The sequence below is a fragment of the Rissa tridactyla genome, chromosome 1 (genome assembly GCF_028500815.1).
Source record: "Rissa tridactyla isolate bRisTri1 chromosome 1, bRisTri1.patW.cur.20221130, whole genome shotgun sequence".
Lineage (NCBI taxonomy): Eukaryota > Metazoa > Chordata > Aves > Charadriiformes > Laridae > Rissa > Rissa tridactyla.
Window position 1 is genome coordinate 59,867,087 of NC_071466.1, and position 23,496 is coordinate 59,890,582.

The following is a 23,496-nucleotide window of genomic DNA, read 5'->3' on the forward strand; positions in this document are numbered from 1 at the left end:
CTATATGACCATGTCAACAGCTGAGAAATGTTAGCATTTTTTTCATGGATTTATGGGACAATATTAGATTTTACAGCAGTTCTTATACAGTGATTGCACTCCTCTAATACCTGCACTGTGGTGATTGAAATCCCTGCAAGTTCGTGCTGCACAAGAAGTCAACCGCCTTCTACCAGAATCTAGATACACATTTAAAAGCCTAATTTCCATCCTGTTTTTAAAACTCTTGGTGTCTGAGCTTACAATTTATGGGCGAAATTGCTATCACTTATCAAGCTCTCAGCTCAGGCAACCCACCACTGCATTTCTCAATGAAATCCCTCAATGTTATTGGTTCTTATCAGAAGCAGAAGGGACTGAATAACCCTACGCTTACCGTGCACACACCAAACAGCATTGTAATGTCCTCTGCCAAGTGACAGCAATGAACAGGTCTTGGCAACAGCTCCGACACAACAGAAGTTTGAAAAATGAATTGGACCGTCATTTATTTTGAATGATACAGCAATAAACGAATGACTCAATGGATCACTGAGCAGCCACACTTAAGAAGCTGGAGAACTCAACACAACAGTGAAACAGGACAAGTAGCACTCAACTTTTTAAATGCCGAAGAGATAACCATCTTTTAGAAGTCAGCATTTTGTAAAATAAGTGATGGAACCAAGTAATTTTTCCAGTAATGTAATGCACGTCATCTGGGGAAAATGTCTTTGTCAGGTGGTCATCAAACACCATGACTGATTGCCATGTTGTTCCCCAGTTGCTGAAAAGAAAGGAGCATCTACCAAGTGCAGGCAGTTAAGTACTCAGTGTGATGGCTCTCGGTCCTTGAGTTGCATTTGATCTAACCTCATTGACATCAAGAATGGGGTGATGGTGATGGTGGCTGTGGCAGGGGCTTGCAAGCAAAAGTGAATGTAACTGTATGGAGCTTAACTGGAGCACACCTTCAGGGACAAACTTATTCCATGTCTCTCAGACAGCTGTCTTAGGAGGGGTTAAAACACCTTTGGAGGTACCCACCTTTCTCACTTGACTGCAGAGGTAACAGAAATGCCTAACAGAGTAGATATTTAACATTTGCTGACAGCAGATGTAGGTCTCACCCTGAAAGTCCTGTGAGAGGAGGTAAGTATCAGCAGAAGTCAAAAGGCAGTATGTTAAACTGAAGATATTTTGAATGTGCTTACACTACCATTTTCATCCTAAAAGATAGGTTTAGAAATAGGAGAGGCTAACATTTAAGAGATAGCTCTGAAAAAAACAATCTGTGTTTGAATGCCTGTAACAGTTACATGTTTTCTGTCTTAGATAAATGTCCCCATTACCAGTGCCAAATTCCCAAGAGGAAGGTTTTTATCCACATAATTAAATTAAAATAAAATGTCAACAGGGTAAGGAAAACCAGACACAGCTGTTCTCAAACCATCGAGATCTGTGCTACACTATAGCGCACTGGCAGAGTGCACTCCCAAGGCTTCCAGGGCAAGGACATTTAAGCCAAAAGCGGTTTACAGAGACCAGTTATTTCAGTACTTCACAGCAAAACACACACATGGCAACTCTGAGGTCACAACTGGGAAAAGTGAGAAGAAATTTGGCTAACAGAGTCTATAGATCAGGGTGATGGTTATTTAGAAGAGATATCTCAAAAGTCAGTATTTCAATTTACTGAAGGTTCAAGAAGAAAAGAGAGATTCAAGAGTTCGGTAGTGTCCTACAGACTTCAAAGACCAGAGGAAATACAAGAATGCAAAGATTTTATGGAATTATTGGCTCCAAAGAGTCTGCAAAACTTTGATTGTCTGAAAAAGAGATATGTAGTCATTGATAAAGAAGAAATCAAACGTCACATGTAATCTTTTTCGTAATCATTGATATTGTATCCCACAGAGTCATATGATTGTATTTTGGGTGTATTTCCATATTTTAAAGATAGAAAACATCCATTTTATCTGGATGTTTACCTGTTAGCTGTGGTGTCTCCTCCTCACAAACTCTTGAGGTCTGAAGCAGTCAGGTTTCAAACCCAAATGAATGCAAAAACATCTCCAGAACTGAAGCAGTATTGCAATAATTATTTGCTTACTGGTATTTACATCACTTATTTGCGCTTTGAGTGAATGAATCCCTGTTGGAGAAAATAAAACTGTGATTACTTTAATTCAGTTCATTACTTTAAGTCCACCTATCATCCAGCTAATTTACTGTGCTCACAACTGTCTCTCTGCATAATGAATTAGATAATACTTTTTAAATGTCCACAAATAATTGAAGTCCTGCTTCAGCAAGGCAGTTAAAGCCTGTCTTTATCCAGCAAAGTGTACAGGCCCGTCTTTAACTTACGAGTCTTTAACTTACATCTTACATCTTTATCTTAACTACAAGGTAGTGATGGCAACCAGACAGTCAACTGGTCCCTCATACTATCTCCTCGAACTGTTATTTTTATCTTCAAGTAAATTTGCTTGTGATGTTGTGCTTATTAGTGAGTATAAAGTGGTAGGCTGATTTTAAAATCAAGTTTTCTGTGTAGCTTAGATGTACTTCTTTTTAAGGCACATTATGTTAATCGTTGTTTGACTGACAATATATTGTGTCCATACATCCTCTGGATTAAAAAAAGAAAGGTTTGTGTTATTTCTGGATGTATCAAACATTCCTTTTGTATTAGGCATTTTTACCCTATCAACTGTTTGTGTTCTTGCACCCAAGAATATATTTCTTGATGAGAAATATATGGACAAAAATAAGCCATGCCATGTGAACATCTTTCTTTTAATTGTGCATTACCTGTGTCTTAGTTATTCCTAGCATCTGACACTAAGCGATGGCTCCAAAACCACATTACTGCCTTATTAATGTCAGTCATTTCCTTATTAAGATTTGTACTGCCTGAAAGATGCAATGAAAAATAAGAGACAGCCATTTCCAAACAAAAAGTGCGGGAGAGAGAGGATCGTTTAGTAGTAATGGTATTTTCGTACCAATAACCGTTTCATCATCCTGGGCTATGCGCGCTTGCCATCAGTACACACAGCAAGACTATAAGATAGAGAAATTACTAAATCTTCAAGATGCCTTATTGCGTTTTAGTTATGTTAGGTTGTTATTACTAAAATTCAGGATTCCAGCTGGAACTGAAAAGAGGTGGCCTGATTTCCAAAGACATCGGTATTGAATGAAGTAGTCTGAAAGCCCGAGCCGTAAGGAGCGAGTACCAAGGCTGGGAGTCTCAGGCTCAAAACCTCGCCCAATTCCACTGTCACAGGAAGCCTGAGTTGGGAATAGTAAGGTTTCTCAGGAGTCTCCAGTTGTGCTATTGTGGACGTGCAGTACAGCTGCCTGTTTGGGGGGGGGTCTGGAGGCTCTCAGGGAGCACAAGTGGGGAATACGTTGCTTCAGGAGCCCTGCAGACGTAAGCGAGTGCCACACCAAATAGTAGTCACAGCTGCTTTTGTCAAAAGCTGGGGGTGGTGTCTAGAAAGTGGAAGATGTTTCTTCGTTTTCTTCCTCAGCCTGAGGGACTCGGGTTTGCCTCTCCTGTTGCCCGCGAGATGGTTGCAGCTCCGCGGCTTCTGCCTCTCTGAGGAAGGAACTTGTCCCCAGTCTTTGGTCTGGTGCTGTTTCCTTTTAACCTAAAAGAAATCAGGGGGCAAAAGTGTGAGGATATGAGTATAATAGGAGTTGTAGGAAATACTAAGCCAAAAAAATTAAGTGCAATGTATTGCAAGGATGATTGTGATAGTAAAGGCGATAAGGAAACGTGACATTCTATACCCTGAGCAGACTCTGTGCGACATGCTGTAAATAAACCACTGAACTACGTGCTTTCAGATGATGATAAAAAGAAATACTGAACAGGCATCTCACTTGCTGAGCACTGCCTGTTCTGTGCACTGCATAAAGCAGGGGTCCTGTGGAAAAATAATATTTTTTTGTAGCAAATAAATAGGGTATCATAATGGCAAAATAAAGCTGCACAAATAATATTATTTCTGGCATTTTCTAACTCTGAGGACAATATCTCACCTTGTAATAGAGGCCTTTATACATTTATTTTCTCATGAAATCGACACGGTATTGTTATTAAATATGTTCTACTCCTTTAAATTTTATGTGTGATATTCAACATTTAAGGAATTTAATATTTCAGTTGTGTCATTTACTTTCTTCTCGTTCATATGGTTTTAGTACGCTGGAGCGAGGAAATGTATGTTATGTGGAAAGAATTGCGGAGGCTAGGTAAGTTAGGACAGACATACAGAAGAAGCGAGCGGGGCAGCAAAACTAAGCAGATCATCCTGGTGTGGTTGCATGCTCATAAATCCAAATTAACTCCTGCGCAGTTGTAGCAGGTTAGGTACCGAGGCCATAGTTTGACAATACAGTCAAGCTGGCTTTAGATCTCCTAGTACTGGCCCAAAAGCGGGGTGAACAAATGATGCAAAGTACTACTCCGGCATAAATTGGTTTTGTGCCAGAAGATTTTGTGCCGGAATCAGTGGTTTGGCTCTACATTACCCTGTGCCCCATCTGATACATCATCTATCCTCTCACTTCTGGCACACGTGAAGACATAAAACCAGCGTAAGCACCACATCATGTACTCTAGCTAATTCGTGTTGCCTGGGTTTGCCGTGGGTCGTATTTTCATTGCCAGGCCACCTAGCCACACGCAGAGCTGGCGTTGGACGGTGGTGGAGTTGTCAGGAGCAGGGTGAGCTGTCTTTCAGCCTACCTGAGGATCTCCTCAGCCACCCTTTCTGCATTGTGGCCTCAATGGGATGCTCCTCTCCTGCTTGCTGAGCCTCGGTGGTCGGTTCCTGCATTCCGACTGGTTCCATTTCTCTTTCAGAGCTGACATGCTGTTTTATGTTGCCTCCTACCAACCCCTGGTAATAACATATTTTCTGGTAGTCTCTTTGTAAATGAATGGAAAGAGTTCGTTTTTACAAGCAGTAGAGAAAGAACTGCCGTTTGTAACACCCACATCGTGAGACCCATTTTTAAGAAAACAGAAAACAGATTTCTTATTGAAGGTGAGAGAACATTTTCTATGCCAAGCATCACATCCAAATTCCACTTTACATTTATAACTAAAACTGTACTTTTGTCTTTTTCTTTTTGCTTTGAATTAACTCATCAGCATGTGAGATGCTTCTCTCATCAATGTTAATAAAAAAATAATAAGTATGACTGACTATGTGGGTGGCTTGAAGTAGCACAGGGATGGCTAAACTGAGTCAGACCAAAGGTCCATCTAGCCTAACACCTTGTCTCCAACAGTGGAGATGTCCAAGGAGGACAAGAACAAGGCAAGCATGTAATGACGATACCCCTGAATATACTCCCTGGGTCAAAAAATTCAAGGCTTGAGAATTTCTTGCTTAGTGGAGATGTCTCTATTTAGTAACTCTTATTGGGTTTACCTTCTATGAACTAGTTGAGTAGCTTCTTGAACCCATTTTTAATATGATATTTTTTTGTTCAGCTTTTTTTACAGAACATGATTTTTCTAAAGCCTTTTTAGAAAGCTGAAGCCAGGTTCAGGCATGGTTTAACAGAACAAAGTCCAGTCGCGTGTTGTAACTGCTATAGGATGTCCAGCATTGAAAGTTACACAGAGGTTTTCAGAATAATTTCTGGCTCTCAGATTTATTAAAAGAACCTGAACTGACAGTAATGTACAGGGATCTAAACCGAGCTCTCGGGGAGTTTGTGTATGTGGGATGCAAAAATTGGGTGGATCCAGTTTCAGTGAGCTAAAACTAAAAAATCCCAAGCTGAACAGAATTCCCTATCCTGGAAAATAGTAGAGGGAGAGGCACGAATGAGGGCAGCGCTGTGAAAATGGGGAAGCAGCCATGTGCCTAAACCAGCACATCTCTGGGTTGGACCTGTCCTCAGCTTGGCTTCGTCGGTCCCTGCTCCCACCCCGGCGAGCTGCAGGCACAGCACAGGGTTTTGAGTGACACCATCCCACTCAGTTTTGCTCTGCAGTCAGCTCTACGTGCAGAGAAATTTGGTGCAGGAGCAAATGGGCTTAACCCTAGCTTGGAAAAAGTCGGTTTTATTCTGTATCAGCCCAGCACATGGAAAGGCTCTGTTTCCTCTGCAGCTCCTCCAGGCATAAAGTTCTCCTGCTGCTGTATGAGAACACAAATAATGAAGGGGGAAAGAAGGCAAGAAATGGAGAAAAAAAAAAAAATAGGTGGTACAAAAGAATGAGAGAGAAGCTGGGAGGAAAAGACGAAGAAAAATGCACGTGTAATAAATGCATAGTAAGAAACACTGTAATTTTCCTAGCTCTGATGAATCGCAATGTTGTCTTCCCAGTTTGAGTGTTGAGATTGTGCTCAGGGCTCACTGGTTTAAGGATTTTATCCCCAGATCCTTTGCTCCAAGGCATTTAACATGGATTTTTGATTAATATCAGGTATTTATTTTTTTTAAATTCAAGGTTCGGTCTCTAGGATATATGTGTTTGTAGGGTATTGGTTTGTTCTATATATTCAATTTTTACAATAAAGGCAGGCGTGTTTTAGAATAAAAAACTCTTTCAGGAAAACTGTGTATCCTTCTCTCATTGCCTGGTCTGTTGACATTTGCACAGTATTTTTCATAAATACCTCTTCCCATTCTGTCAAGAATATTGGGACAAAAAGAAGCAGCAATTAGGTTAGGGCCAAGTTGTGATTGTCTTTGTGAGCCTGTATTTTCCCTTCCTACCTACCAGCCCCTCTTCTTCCGACGCGGTAGACTGGGGTGTCTGCCAGGGAGGAATTGGGTCTGGGGAGGGATGCCAGGCTGGGGGAGGTGGATTGGTGGCCACTGCCCCCAGCCCTCACCCGTGGACCAGGCTGTCGGATGCCTCTGTGGTGAGTAAGGAGGGTTACCTGTGCCTGCGCACCCCGCTCACGGCAGTGGCCCAGCCACACTGCTGGGCTTTTCCCCTTAATGCTCAGGGAATACTAATGTGACCCCTGGGCTAGTCCCCTGCTACCCCTCTGAGGATCCCCGCTGCTTTGCCGAGTGGGATTTTTTTGATGATAAATCCCTGCCTGTGCTGATGATTGTTCCTAGCAGTAAGAGTGGTGTTACTGGAAGCAACGTGGAAAAATGTCTGAAGCGAGTTATTTTTAGAGCTGTGGTTCGCATGAGTATGCTTAATGCTGGTGTGTTTATTAAGGCCATGGAGCAAATTAAAGTGTCAGGAATAAAGGTCTGTGTGCATGCAAACTTCCTTCTCGTCTAGGCAGAGCCATAGTTTAGCCTGAACATACAGCAGCTGCTATCTCAAGATGGAGAGCGGAGATACCAGTGCTAAACAGCACTTGGTGAGACTATTGGGATGTATAGTTTTGTCATATATGAAAAATGATACAATTATAAGCAAAAATTTTGCCTTAGAAGAAGCCCGTTGAAAAGGAACATCTTCAAAGCAAAAAAGCAAAACCAGATTAGTTTGCATCCTTTTCTTTTTTTGGCTGTTTTTACTGGGCAGGTAGCACATCTTCAGTTGCTCAGGAAACTATGATGAAGTTTCTTTTTTAAATTCACAGATAATAATTTATGTAAAATTATGTAATATTCAGTATGTGTACCAGAAATAAGATTGGCCCAGACTAAGTGATCTACTCTGTTAGGTAAAAGATAGGAACATTGAAATCATTACAACTGTAGAATGTTCAACTGTTCATGACATTATGTCATTTTAACCTGAATTTTGCTTTCCTGTTTGCATCACTGATGGATTTTATTGACAGTGATATTCTGTATGAAACAGAAGGCAATTTATAGAGTCTATAAGGAAATCTTAATGAATGTTTCATATTCAAATCTTTGTGTTACTTAGGATACACATCAGCAACTTCGCTCCTTGTTAATGCAGAAATATCTTTCATAACCCTGTTATCATCCCCTTTCCTTTAGGGAAAGATAGTTTGTGACCTGAAGAGCAGTCTGGCTCTTCAAAGGGAAGGGAAGAAATCCTCAACTTGTGAAGGTAAAGATCCTTACCATTAGGTATTCCTAGACCTCAAGCTCAATTTCAGGTGGATTTTGTTTCTGCTGCCTGAATTCACGTTCAGCCTCTGCCCAGATGTTCATTAATTTCTGTGAGAGATACATTTGAAAATAGAGTCCTGCACACTATTCCCCTGGCTTTTAGTTCAGAAAGATGCATTGAGATCATGTTGAGTCTCAATGTCAAATATCTCTGTGGGGAAAGACTAGAAAGCCTGACCTATTTGCATATGTGAGGGGTTACGGCAACAGTCTGCTGCACTAGTGTAAGAGGAGTAGGTTATTTTCCAGTAATAATAAGATTGCAAAGATGATAACCTGCAGTTCAAAAAAAAGAAATTCCTCCTTGTTTTTACAGACAAAAAGGAAGAAGAGTGAGAACATCAGCTCAGAGACTGTGGCTGGCTTTTAATAAGGGCTGTATGGCTTCATGGCCCCTAACAACATTTATATATAAATGAGTTGAGATAATAAGGCTAATCAAATGTCATGCTTCAAGTAGTCAGTTCATGGCCTGAAGGGATTGGGAAGTGCTTTTCCTCCACTGTACAGATGTGCTTCATTGATCAGGATTTGTCCATTCCGGAGGAGGGTTGCAGAGCCAAAGGCATCCCTGATGACTTGCTGCAGCCAGTAATTCATACGGAGTCCCATCAGCACCCTGGGTATTTTCTTTTACCTGAATGCACAAGTATTGCAGCAGCCTGAACTCTGTCATCGACATTGGTTGAACACGACCATGTCATATGGCAATATTGCTGAGTGATCGTGAAAACTTTAAGCAAAGTTTGCACTGCAGATCAAGGTGCTTGAATGAGTTAGCAGATTGGCGGGTTTGCGCTGTATCAGCGAGGCTGAATTCACATAATCGCTTGCTAGTTTTCCTGAAACGTAAAGAATCACTCATAAAAGTTGGCAGTTAGAAGCCTAGGCTTCTTTATTTCATCTTATTACCTTCTTTCTCCGAGCACAGCGTCCACAGCCGATAGCGGTGCAGTGCAGCGCGAGCCTGGCATGTGTGTCAGAGCCTCGATTCGTTAAGATTTGAGGTCAGAAGGAGATAGTCCAATTTCTATTAGATATTCCAAGGTCAAAGGTATGGTAAATAACAAAAACCTCACAGAGCTACAATTGAATTAAGAAAATGAGGACATACAACACTGTCTCCATAAAATGTTCAGAATATTAAAACAAGGTATCCCAAACAAGATTTGTTTTTCATATCTGCTGGGAGTTGAGAGGACAGCGCAAATAACTTTAATAACATTTGCACCTTAACTGTGGTGCCTACGGGATGCATTCACACAGAGCTGAAGTCACTAATAGTCACTTACTTGGGGTTTACCCTACAAATTACGATATAACGTAGGGGCAGGCTGCATCTTGAAGGCTGCCTCGCCATTGCAGTGTGAGCTGACTTTGTGCGTCTGTGTCTTTGTCTGTGTAAAAGATCTCATTTTGGCTGGTTATTGCAAGTAGTGAACTTGGAAAAGCTTTGTCCAAGTTCTTTGCATGCCAGATATATAGTGGAAATGGTACACGAAACCCGATTGCCTTTCAAGTTACAGTTTTTGTCATATAAAATTATATCATAAACTCAATTCTAGTTGGTAAAAACTTTTTGCTAAGATACTGTAGTATCTGCAGACAAAAACTTTTAGTCATAAATTTTTGGAAAGCAAGTTAAGCTTTTGCTAAGATTTGGGGATGATAAGAGGGCCCTCTTGTGGAGATTATACATATGTGTACATATATATACACACACATAGTCTAAAGTGAAATAGAAGAAATCTGTTAGGTCAATGGAGGAGGAAGATGGCAATTTTGCTTATAGCAAAAATTTCAGGGTATAATTAAATGCTACCAAGGATTTTAGTAGGAAACAAAGCTCGGTGTGAAATGGGAAGTCAGTGGTCTGTGTTATAAGTATTCAGCTGAAGTACCTTGTCATCTGCCTGCTTAATGTCTTACAAGACATTAAAAAAAAATTAAAATCTGTACAGTTACACCACAAGAAGAAGAATGTTAGGGGAAGTTCGCATTTCTGTCTTACAACTGAGCGATTTTCTTAGGTTTTGTGAATTGTTTCAATGAGTAAATAGGAAGGACTACTCTTACAGTGTTTGCATTAGTAGAATCTCCTGAAATTCTTTAACATCCATATTGTTTACTTTATGGGAGGCAAATCTCCAAAGTTATGACCAAACATACATATTTTAGAAACTCAGCATGTAGGACAAGAAAATGGTTGTGATGCCTGGATTTTGTGATGATCATTTATAATTTATGGTCATTATGCTTGATGTCAGAATTAATAAAGACTTGAGGCAAAGCTTAGAGAGAATAAATTGATGTACTTTCAAAGGGATCTCAATTACTGGGCCTTTTTATTGTTAATTACTTTATTAATTGAGCAGAATTACTGCACTGATTCAAAATGAGTTGCAGTGAAAAATCCCTCAGAACTTTCATCTGAGCATCCCAGATTTGGAAGAAGGCATCTGCAAACTGAGCTATTAGTTGGAAATCAGAGGCGGCTTTGTTAGGGAGGGAGCCTTGGTACGTGCCATTTGTGGCACAAACTGGTGTCCAGTGAAGGCAGCCGGCTATGGAGGACCACTGGTGATGCCTGTGCTGCTTGTCTTACCTAGGCAGAGAATAAAACGGAATGGCAACAGCTCCTTCAAAAACAAGGAAGAGGATGAAAGTAAACATTGTGGTTGAATTTAACATAAATATTTTTGCTCTGTTTCACACCTAACAAAATCTGACTGAAGAAATATAAACGTCAGAAGATTTAAGGGTCTGGCTACCTTTTATTTGTCTATTCAGGGGTTCTTTGAAATTTAATTTTCCCCAAAAGGTGTATTGTTGGCAGCCAGGACTCTTGTGATAACAGATCTCTCATAATTCTGCATGAAAGTATGGAGGGGTTTTTTTTTCCCTTTATAACCCTTACAAAAGGCCTTACGTTGTTTACATTACTGAATAGGCAGGGGTTCTGTGTCCCCATCTCTTTGCTTTGGATCTGCCTGCTCACTCCATCGCCCAGGCAATAACCTGCTCTGGGGAGACTCCTCCTGAAGCAGGGACTTGTTCTAACCTTGCTGGCAGCTGCTCAGAGACTGCAGCCTGGTAGCGAGGAATGTTTTGTGGCTTGTCCTGTGTTCAAAAGGGATATTTTATGAATCCTGTCGTGCTAAACCATTACCCATGATTATAACCATCAGACTTGATCAGGAGGGTCCCTTCCTTCCCAACCTGGTTTCTGTAACCTTCGGGGGCTCAGTTGGCAAAACAAGCTTGAACTGCAGGTCCCTCTTGCTGCACCGTCTCCAGGTTTGCTGTTCTCTTGTCCCTTGCCTGTCATCACCTTTCTTTTCTCTGGCCAGCCCTTGTTTTCTGCTGCCGCCTGATGCTGCAGGTCATGCCCTCAGCTTGTCTCTCCCGTGCTCGTAACACCTCTCTGAGAAAGGCAGGTTCAGGTTCCTCCCCACGCTGGGGGCAGCTCTGGGAGGAGGCAGGTCGTACAGTAGTGCAACATCCTGATTTCATTTTCCCTTCTATGCAGTGGCATAGCAAAGGCAGAGACAGGAGAAACAATCTTTTTGAGGAAAGATGTCACACGTGCCCCAGATTTTCACAGTTCCTTTCAGACACAGCAATGATCTGTGCACAATAGGGATGAGATAGAACGAGGGCGATGTGAGCAATGGATTCCTCCTTTGCCAATCCTGGCCACAAAGGATTTATTATTCTCTCTGGCACAAAGGTATGCATGGTCCTGCATACAATGTCCTTAAAGAATCTTATGGACACTGTATGTATTTATTGTTTTTGAATATTATTTCCTCCTATGCGTGCTCATACACCATCTCTTACAAGGTAGAAAGTTTTTATTATGCACGTGCTTCACAAAACAACCAAATTCTTATTATTTGATTTATTATTGCATTTTATATTTATATATCTTTCAGAGCAGCTCTTGCTATTTCACTCCTTTCAACAATTTAAAGAACACTTAGAACAACTGAGCTTGATATAATTCAGGCAAAGAACAAAGATCTCTAGAGGGAACTTTGTTAGATTTGTGTCTCATAAAGAAATGATTTACAATTTGTATCAAGGTTGGTTGATGGAAAGTGGCAGATTTGTTTTTCCATCAAATCGCCTAATCGTACATTTCTATTCCAGGCTGCTTCGCTCTCAAATAAATTGTCATTTCCCCATCTTAACCGTTCTCTATGTTCTCACATGCTGCAAAGCTGGGGCCACAATTCCCAGCCTTTGGACTGAGACATGTAAATACCCAGCGTCTGTCTCTGATAGCGGAAGGGAAATTTACCTTCAATAAAGTGTTTGATAGAGTGGCATCTGCAAAGTTACTATACAAGTCAGGAAACGTAAGACCGAGCATAAGAATTTTCTGGTGGACAAGCTGGTAACAAATCGGGATATGCTGGAAGAGGAACTTTCTGGTTTAAAGGAAAGTTATTAACGAATTTCCTCAGGGCTGGTCTTAGCTCTGATCCTATTTCATGTTTTCCTTCACGATGTTGGCACAAAAAGCTGAAGTATGTTAATGGAATTTGCTTAATGACCTTGAGGATTTCGGTAGAAGAGGTGGAATGAAGTTTGATAACGAAAAGTGCAAGATCATGCATTTGAAGCCAGCAGAAACAGATTTCCTCTATCATCCAAGTGCTTATCAGCCGAAACAGGGGGAGCAGAAAGACCTCTGTATATTAGCCAGTAACACAGAAAGTATGAGTTTCCAGAATTAGGTGGCCGCGTAAAAAAAATAATGCAATGTGAGGGTGTATCAGAGAATACATTGTCACTGGAGATAAGAAATATTTATTATACAAGGCACCTGTGAGGCCTCATGTGAAATTTGCCCAATTCTAGCCACGTGTAGTGAAATGTGAAGTCGTGCAAGGTCAAATGCCAGGAGAGGACTGCTTGGGTGGTCAGAAAGCAGAACCAATCTCAGGAGCTACCAACATGTCTTACTTTTGTGAGCATCCTGTCAAAAGCTAGCATGGAACACTGGGATGTGGGAAAACTCGGGGTGCATCTCTGAGTGAAGTGATCTAAGTGTGACCCAAGGGTTTTGGGGGACTGCAGCGTGGTCACTTCTGGCTTGTCTTATCAGAAAAAAACAATAACAGCTAGTTCAGCTTCGTCAAATGAAAGCCAAGAGGTATGATTGCTCTCTGATCTCCAACTTAAATGCCATTTCTCCTTCTCTGATGTTACATTTATAAATCCTCTTGATGTATTTGAAGCGTTAACCCAAGAACAGGTGGATGTGAGTAGACCAAGACCAGGTTTAGTCTGGGAATAAGACTCATGTTCCTAACCATGAGAAGCAACCTTCACAAGCCCTTTTCAATGGGAGCAATGGCAAGAAAAGGATATTTCAAAAGGGGCTAGGATGTTTTGTGAAGGAGATAATAAAGTGCTGTTATCTGTGTGGAGGGAAGTGCGCTCTGAGGGCTCTGGGAGCCTCCTTTTGCTAAATAAATCAGCAGGCCATGTTTTCTGGGTACCTGAGTGTCCTTAGCTCTTACTCCTGTGTGTTTTTTCACTGGCAATGAGGCTGAGTCTATCTACATGTTTAAATATAGAGTTAGATGCCTAACTTTATGCTCCGTGTTTGAAAATTTATGCCTAAATCCTAAAGGCAACACACCGGAAAAACATGCGTTAGCTTAGAAAGCTCACGCATATTCATACGCTGTTTGTGCGTACTTTCTAAAATACTGGCATTAAAACTATGGGTAGCTACATCATTTCATTAGTCTAGGAGTTGTTCAAGATCCAGACTTGATACCTGTGAACAGAATTAATTTCTGTAGGGACATGTAGTTGCTGCACTGTCCTCTCCAATTTCTAGAGAGTCCATATCGAACGAAGTGTCATTGAAATAAATATTCATGAAGTTGCTCAATAATTCAAGGTGCGCTGATTCAGAGTGTTAAAATCGTATACAAACCCCCACAATCTCCTAAAAGGCAAACCACATTCCCTGTATTCTGTCTTGGGTAGCCAGGTAAGAACAAGGGAGGGCAGATATGATCTAGTTGGAGAGTTGGTTCTGGTTTGATGTGTTTTCTGAGAGGACTGTACATTTGGTGACAGAAGACTCTGCACTGTCATGCAGAATGGCAGAACCCCTGGGGCGAGAAGGGACCTCAGGATGTCTCTGGCCCAGCTCCCTGCTCAGAGCAGGGTCACCACTGAGCACAGATGGGGTTGCTCAGGGCTCTGCTCTGTCCAGTTGGGTCTTAAAAACCTCCAAGGATGGAGGGTGCACAGCTTCTTCAGGCAAAGGTTTCTCAATGCTTAATTATTCTCATAGGGAAAATTATTTCTTGTGCATCCTCCCCTTTTTCAATTTATGACCAATGTCTCTCCGTATCCTACCATGCACGTCAGTGAAGAACCTGGCTCTGTCTTCTCACTGACCTCCTCTTAGTTACTAGAAGGCTTCTGTTTGGTCCCCACCTAATGTCTTACGCTTGTTGTGTAATGAAAAAAGGGACTTGCAATTTATAAACAGAAAAATCAGGACTTTCATAACGAATCCTAAAGCGACAGATAAATGTAAAAGAGACTGCAGTTGGTGACAGGGAGTATCCCTGCTAACATGCAATAAAATGTGAAGGTTCCCGTTTCCTAAGTGCTTCCCAGTGCCCAAACACCCCATTTCATTTCTCTTGTCCGCAACAGACTGTGTCATCACAAGTGACTTCCTGAGCAACCAACCCAACCGCCTTTGTTTTCCAGAACCAGAAATACAATCCCAGCTGTTTAACTGCAAGCCCTCCCCCTGGCTCACTGATACACTGATATATCAGCGAGGACAACAAAATTATGGTAGGCTGGTATTCTAACTGCTGGTTTGAAGATTTGTGTGAAATTATAAACAACTTAGTTAAAACTTCTGTTTGCTTTGGGAATGCTCCAGCTCTAAAAACATGCTTAGAAATGAGATATCCTAATGTGACTGGGGTATATATGTATCTCATTGGTACAAAAAGTCATCAAGTGGAGGTTCTGTGTAGTTACTTCTCACTTGTTGCAAAATGTTATATTACTGTTTAGTTTTTGAGGTTGGCCTGAAGCTTGTCCTCTGTGAACATGTCTGTGCAGGCAAGGGAGCCTTTGACTCCAGGCATGGGGTTCACCTTACAGATGAAGACACCTGTATGTAGGTGCTTACAATGTAGACATCTCCAAGTTAGCGGGTATCTAAGCTCCCGTTGTAGTCAAGGTACGCAGTGCAATGCATAGGCATCCTCTGAAGTGATGCACCTCATGCCAGAGCTTTGGCCAACTGCTTCACCCGCTGGACACACACCACTGCCTCTATTGAGCAGCTCCCCGCTGGCCTCAGGGGTTGCTTAGATGTGTAGCTTATATGTAGACCACTGCATTTAGATGTCTTACCCTGGAAGTAGTATCCAGTCCCTTCTCTGAGCAGGCATGTCCTACAGATTTAGCTGTGCTGCATATCACTGAGATAGCAGAAGGGGTAGTTAACCAACAGAAGCTTGTGGCCAATTTGCAAATAGGAAGCAGTGGGCAGTCTTTTTTCTGGTTGGATTCAAAGCCATGGGACAAAATCCCAGAGGAATAATAAAACGTAGCTAAAATTTTATCATTTTCTACCTCAAAATGCAAGTTTGGCCTTTTTTTTTTTTATTTAACTCTGCTGAAGTCAATGGCAAGTTCTCTTTTAATGCGGAGTAACCAAGCGTCTGTAGGACATTACAGCCACTGTTTTAAGTAAGCACAGCGCCGCCATCACAGTTAAAACCAGCAGAAGTGGTGAGTGCTCAGATCCTCTGCAAAAACAGCCAATTGTTTTTCCTACATGCTGAATGGGTGTTGTATGTAGTAAGAGTGGGTAAATGTTTACTTCTTCATGGCGACAGCTGTTCTTTCAGTAAAAGACTTTTAAAGAAACCCATGACAACCTGAGAGGACAGCTAATAGTATTAAGGTCACAAACTTTTCCAAAGGATGTCTTAGAAAACCATTCCCATCACTGTGGTCTAGCATCCTGTGACAGATGCTAAGCTTAAGAAACCTATGCGCGGTTGCTACATCATCTTCGCAAAAGTTTGTGGGCTAGCTAGTGCTTATCTGAGTTGGTGGATAAGCTGTATGATGCTTCCTGTAGCCAGATGGGCACGCATATAATTTGCGCACGGTTTCATAGCTTTTTCGTTACAGTACTGTTGTGTTGAATAAGAAGCATACAGTCAGTTCCTGTTCTGTTGGGCAGTTTGTCTGTAAATTAAGCACAGCATAGACACTCTGCACAATAAGGCTGCCAGCCATGAGCTGGTACATCTGCGTTACGCTAGGATGACTTTGACCAGTTCGGATCAGCCCAACAATGTTTCTTTGCTTTCTGTCTCCCCCCGCCATCCTTGTTGCATGCTCTTATTCCCTAATTGTTCGTGTATTTCATTACCCTTATTTTTGCGTCATTTGTTTACCCTATTTACCGTTACCCATACTGATGATACTTTGCCTGAAGAGGTCGCTGATCGGTGGTTAACTCTGTTACTGCCTCTGAGAAAGCGGGTTTCAGGATAAAACTGGGAGGCATCAGGCTTTTGTTCACATAATGCAGATTCTTCTTAACCCTTTGTCTTGCCACAGCCTCTGTTATTAGCAGAAGTGTAGTGCCAGGCTGGCTTTTCCTGACCTTTCCTTTACCGAGGAAAGGTATTTCAGACCTTTCCTCGGGAGCACACTCACTTCTAGGATTAAAGCTGCTAACTTCTGGTCTCTACTTGGGTCGTAAACTTGACCAGGGCTTTTATTTTCCCTGCTACCAGGAAGAATCAGAATGTGGATGGTTTTATGTTGCACCTGGGCTTTTCAGTTGTTTTCGTTCTTCTTTCTTCTGTCTGTTAGTGTCTTCCAAAATATTCTCTGGTGACTCTTTTTCTCCACCTCAAATACTCCTCTGTCTGCATCAGCTGCTATGGGTGTGCTGTTCTCCTTTCATGAAGCTCATCGCTCCCTGCACATGAGGTCCTGCTTTTGAAAGAAGAGGGAATAGCTTGGTTTTTCTCCTCTCTGATCCTCCGCGAGAGCTGCACGAGCTCTCCTTGTGCCGGCTGCTCCACACAAAAGTGGGAGCGACAGAGAAGATGCCATTCATCCTTCTTCCCCAGGAGGCCCTAGAGGATCTTTTTGTTCTCGATGTGTGGTGATCCTTCCCGTATTTAGTAAATCTCCCTCAGCGAGGATGTCTGTTCCATGGCGATAGAACAGGCAAAATGCCCTGGTTTGGGATCACCTTCACTAACATTGGAGTCTGCTCGTCTGAAATTAATTTCTAAACCAGAGCAATACTACTGAAGGATTAATGTAAGATTAGAGCATTTATATTAAAATACCTTATAATGTGAAAGAAATACATGTTCTAAGGCTATAACTAGAAGCTTGTTTTAGCTGTTCAATTAATTAAAGGTTTTCTTTGCCTAATGCTAATGAAGAGACTGGATTTCATGCCAGTGGGACTAGAGCCTTCTGAATTCCCAAGTGCTTTTTAATTCTAGTGTAAACAGTAGCGTGCAGCCCACGCTTCTCCCTGGTGCTTGTTTGGGCCCTTGCCTGGATTGTCAGGCCTGTGCCCTGACCATCACGGTGCTTAGCATCTGTCCAAAAAATCAGCTGTCCCATAGTGGCGACTTTGATAACCCATTAATTTCAGTACATTGTGCTCAAAAGGAGATGGTTTAATCTGGGGAAGTTGTATAAAGTTTCCTTTCAGGAGGAGCTAATGTAGTGACTAATGGGCTGGTGTTCTTTGAAATGTAATCTAAAGTGTTTGTACATGTCTGTGTGTTTATATAGACAGTCACAAGACACATTGGCAAATACACGCTATGCATTTACCATGATTTTTCTTCCATTGACAACTGCAGCTTATGGCCAGATTCGCATGGAAATGTTTACACACACACGTGCACGCATACGCTTATAGATAGATATAGATATAGATTTAGATGATATAGATGTAGAGGTAGAGGTAAATGTAGGTATAGATATAGATGTTATAGATATAGATAGATATAGATATAGATATAATTTGTAGGGGTTTTAATTAATGTTGAATGCTTTGTGTAGAACATCTCACTGACACGCCGGCATATTCTGCTTGGCGAGCCTTTAAGCAGCGAGGCTGTCTGTGACAGCAGTTTGAGTAATCGATGATGGGAGTCCACTGAAATGAAGCCAATAAGTCTGAGACGAGTTTGCTTTGTCAAATAGGGTAACAGAAGTTATTACTTAATTCTTTGCTGAGTATTTCCCACAGTGGGTGGCTGTGGAGTTTAACGTAGGCATGTAAGCATCAGTATGGGCGATGCAAGGGGGTCATTTACACTGACAAGATGTTCGGTGTGTAGCTGAATTGATGCTCTTTTACTGAACAGTAAAGAAAAGAGAGACTGAAAGCCATCCCCAGTTTCATATTTTTATGAACTACTTTTTGTCTTTATTTTGAGCCGACTCCCCAGCCATTCCTAGTATGATTGCACACTCTGTATTAGGCACTAAAACTAAGAGCTCTGAAATGCTGCTATATTTAATCCATAATTGTCAACATTTGAAAACAATTTCCTAAGATAATTTTTATAATTTTCCAACTGAAACAAATGTGCATGACCTATGTATTTTTACTTACGTCATTATTCTAGGGACGTGACATCCTTTTCCCCGCAAGAAAAATTTTTTGCCACAACTGCCGCGCAGCATCCCCCAGTCCTCTGCGTAGCGTTGAAACAGTGTCATCTGGCCCGGATGGGAGAAATCTTAAGGTCTTCCAACCTCAGATTGTTTAAAAGGGTGATGGAGAGTCACAAACAGAAGGTTAAGCAGAAGGCTGTAAACTATGAATGCGGCAGGGGATCACTGCACTCTTAGTTATTAGTGCCTTGGAAACTAAATGTGTGTCAGGCTGCTGTGAAAGGTTGTGTGCCAGATGAAGAAGCCATTCAGTTGGTAACACAAGAAGGCGACACTCTGAAAGGCGTGCAAACCAGAAGCAAATTAATCAGGATAGTGAAAACAGCTGCAGAAGTCAGGTGGTCACAAGGAGGAGCAGCAGCAGCAGACTGGCGAAAGTTTCTCGCCCGGCCTGCGTTAAGGGAAGCTGCGGATGTTACACAGAGACGTGCTGTTCTCATTTCCCTGCATTTGCTTCCTACTCCTGTTTATTGCACATCAAACACATTTACATATCCAGGGATGAAATGGAAATGATTGATGCAAAGGAGGTATTTTTGTTAATTGTTGTTGCTCTGAGTCATGCCTGACTGGGACTGCTGGAGATGGGTGAGGAAAGACAGAATTATTATTAGAGGTATAAATAATTGTCAAGAGCGACTTTTAAACCCGTCTGTTACCACATATCAACATCCAACATCATCTGACGAGGGGAGGGGCAGCCATACAAGGACTAAGCCAATGCCACGTCTCTGTCAATGTAGATGTTGGCAACTGCCTCTGAATCTTTGTCCATTTTTTTTCATTTCTGCTCCCTCGGAGCTTCAATCATTTTCTGTTACAACCCCATCAAGTGCCTGCTGGATGTTGCAACAACAGTGTCTTACGCTCAGAGCTGATGGGTGTTTGAGAGTTTGGCTGCTTTACCTGCACAACACTAGTGAAAAGTGTCCACTTTTTGTTCTGTTAGTTGGAAAGCAGTTCTTAATGTGCTCTCATACATGCAAGGTAGAGCCAAGATGAGATGAGCATCCAATTTGAGAAGGGAAAGCTGTGCCTGAAGTGCCTAAAGACAGTGCTTTTCACAGTGGCACTTTACTGCAGAGCACACAAGAGGATTTCTGGTCCTTCCTGCTCTTCAGGAGCAGTGAAGAGGGATTTTAGAAATATCTGTCTATGGATGGTTGTGTGGTCCTTGGGCTGCGTAAGTAACTGAAGTGGATTAAAACAGCCGAAGTGCAGTTTGATTGTGTGTGCGTGGCAGCCAGAAAACCCAAGCCCCAAATTATTTTTCAAATACCGTTCTTCAGAGCGTCATCTGATGCTAACACAAATCATGGCTCCCAATGCGAGCGATAAAGAAAATACATCCATGGCTCTCCCTAGTTTATATCCTTCCACCTGTAACTCTTCTGTTGTGCAATAATCCATGAAACAGCTGTTTCCATTAGATAGTAGTTCAAGAAATGACCCTGCATAGTACGTAGTTTGGGCTCATAACCTTATTCCAGAAAATATAGTATAGATCCTCTAGGGGGAGAACTCAGAATGAATAAGGACAAAGCATTCAGCCCTGTTCCCTTTTGCTTAGTTTGCACTGGGGAAAATATCTGCATTTTCAGGAATATGTGAGAAAATACCTGTTTTTATGACAAACCTGAGGTTTACGGAGAAGCTACGGGGAATCTTTAATGGCAGAAAACGGGTAATATCTGAAAAAGAAAGGCAATCGTCTCGGAGATTGTTAGCAGTTTCGAGATTTTTCGTTCGGCTGGAGTTAGCTCATGTACGAGATGGCCCTCACGAGGTGTTGGTTTGTTTGCAGGGTGAGACGTCTGTGGCAAGCTTGCCTCCTGCTTACTTGCTTCATCATTCTCTAAACTTAAAGAGTATTGAGATCAGACTTTTCTTAAGAAATCTTAGGGCTCATGATTTATTAATGTATTGTTTGCAGTCAGATGAGTCACGCGAACTCACAAACCTATTTTGGTACCAGACCGTGTGTTAATTTTAGTCATGAATCTTCTGCTGGTTATTCTGGCTGACAGAAATCATAAATATTTTGGTTTTGCTTTGTCTTTATGATATCACCCTGTAATTCAGGTGAGTTTTTATTGAATAAAACATTTCTCAGTAAAAAACTCAATCTGTGAAAGCCTGCTTGAAGCATACTCAATTGCAGTCCATTTCAGATTGCCAGAAATACATGTACAAACTGAATTCAATAGCTAAAAGATGAACAGGCAATGTGAGTTCTGCAGTTATTTGCTCTATTTCAAATCAATATTTCTTGGTGTCTCTTTTGTATTCTTGACAGGTGAGGTTGAATAATGGTAATCTTTATATCAACAAATGCTTTTGTACTACACGATGATAACTAATTTCAATCAAGCACTAGTCTAAAATTAAGTCATATGAATGGATTTTGGGTCTCTCATTATCTTCACTCCAACCCATTTAATAATAGGGTTCTTCTTAAGTAGGTGGCTCATGCCAGTCATTCACATGGTGTTATTTTTAGCAGCATCCACATGAAATTGCTCATCCGTCTCTTATATTCTGACCAAGCACTGTATGGATTATCATCTTGTTCATCTTGTGAGACATGCATGTCTCAGTCCAGAAGAGAAGTGGCAAGATTATAGAAATCTCTTTTCCCACTGTTTCTGATATTACTGAGGGTTAGCATTCACTTCAGTTAATTGGCTTTTGTATAAAGTAACTACCACTGAACAGTTGATAGGTCAAAGTAATTCCGTTTCTCTGATAGCTGCTTATTTCCCTTGATCTCTTTCTCTTTCTCCCAATTTACCTTGTATTTTATTCACAGTATTTATGAAGCTTTAAGCTTTTTACTGTCTCAGAAGTAGTCGCTTAAACTGCCTACATTACAATGGAAAAAGTGAAGGGGGTGGTGGCGGTGGCTGATAATCGTTTTATTAGAGAATAAAAAAAGTGCAATCCTCTGAATCTTAAAACTGTGTTTAATTATATGTTTCAGGAATTTCTATTACATCACGATGCTGAGGGATCCGGTGTCACGGTATTTGAGTGAATGGAAACATGTCCAGAGGGGTGCGACGTGGAAAACTTCCCTTCATATGTGCGATGGAAGAAGCCCAACACCAGACGAGCTGCCTACCTGTTACGAAGGAGACGACTGGTCTGGAGTCAGTTTACAGGAATTCATGGATTGTAGCTACAACTTGGCCAACAACCGCCAGGTGCGCATGCTGGCAGACCTCAGCCTGGTGGGATGCTACAACTTGACTTTCATGAATGAGAGTGAAAGAAATATGATTCTTCTCCAAAGCGCCAAGAACAATCTGAAAAACATGGCCTTCTTCGGGCTCACGGAATTTCAGAGGAAAACGCAGTATCTCTTTGAGAGGACATTCAACCTGAAATTCATTTCCCCATTCACCCAATTCAACGTTACGCGGGCCTCCAATGTGGACATCGGTGAGGACGTGCGGCAACGGATAGAGGACCTGAATTTCTTGGACGTGCAGCTTTACGAATACGCGAAGGACCTGTTCTTGCAGCGCTTCCAGTACTCCAAGCAAGAGGAGCATCAGCAGAACCGGCTAAAGAGGCGAGAGGAGCGGCGGCTGCTGCGGGAGCAGAGAGCTCACCAGTGGCCAAGGGATGAGGCAGCAGAAGTAACCGTCACTGAAGATTATAATAGTCAGGTCGCAAGGTGGTGACGCTCCTCCATCTTGACTAACCGATGAGAGGATCAGAGAGTTTGTGCAACTTGGCTACCTGGGAATTAGCCAAGGAAAACCTACCACTTTGGTAAATGAGACGGCATCTGACAACTACCCCTCCTTGTCTCTGTTTTTCTTGGTTTCTGCCAGTGAGGAGAATGTATCTTTTTTCTCAGTCGGCATTAATTAGTGTTATTAAATGGCAGTAGAATAGATTCCTGTTCAAAAAGACTTCCTTCAAAGCCCTAAGCTATGAGGATGGTTTGAAGAGAGAGTGTTACCAGATGTACCCTATACAATCTGAGCTACCAAAACTTGTGCAGACGTGAATGAAAAATAGAAAAAAAAATATCTTTTTTGGTTCCTCTGTGACATGAGGTTTATTTCATACAGTCCTTTGCAACTGTAGTGCATAGCTTTCTAGTGAACGAAATGGAGGAAAGCGTATTGCCCTTCAAACTTCTACATGCTGTGTTTTCATTAAGGGAAGAATTTGCCGAGGTGATTAAAAAAGACCTAGGAAATACGGGATTGAGTTCTAGAGAACCTAAGAAATGCTTGTCCTGTTCTGTTAGCCAGCAATCAGAGATGGTTTGTAAGGAAGTGATGGGGAGGTTAGCTTATTTCTCCATGGATGATGGGAGTTCCAAGCCCAGCCAGGTAGCAGCCGTCTTTCTGAGCACGTGTGGCAAAGGGAAAGCCTCGAGAAATGAGGTCCACGCAGTAGCTGGGCACACATCGTGGAAATTATCTGTCTGGAGGCAATGAAATCAGCCTTCGCATTCACAAAAGGTGAAGAGGGGCCAAGCAAACTACAGGGAAGAGGAAAGAGAGGAGGAAAAGCTTAAATATTAGTGTGACATTTTCCAGATTTGCTGTAAAAGCCTGGAGATAGATTGTCTGTGAAGGTAGGCAGGTTTATGATATTGTCTGTTAAAATACATTGATGCCAAGTGAATACCATTTAAATTGGTTTTCTGTCTAACTACAGTAGTGG

General features: G+C 41.7%; 1 protein-coding gene across 2 annotated transcripts in view; it reads left to right on the plus strand.

Annotated features, from left to right (window-relative positions):
* Positions 1–23,260, plus strand: part of HS6ST3 (heparan sulfate 6-O-sulfotransferase 3) — a 303,593-nt gene extending 280,333 nt beyond the window's left edge. For both annotated transcript variants that reach the window (XM_054188970.1, XM_054188971.1), the window contains one exon: positions 21,791–23,260. In XM_054188970.1, the coding sequence (XP_054044945.1) occupies positions 21,791–22,496 (706 nt within the window). In that variant the 3' untranslated portion in view covers positions 22,497–23,260. The remainder of the gene's footprint in view (positions 1–21,790) is intronic.
* Positions 23,261–23,496: the final 236 nt, after the last annotated feature.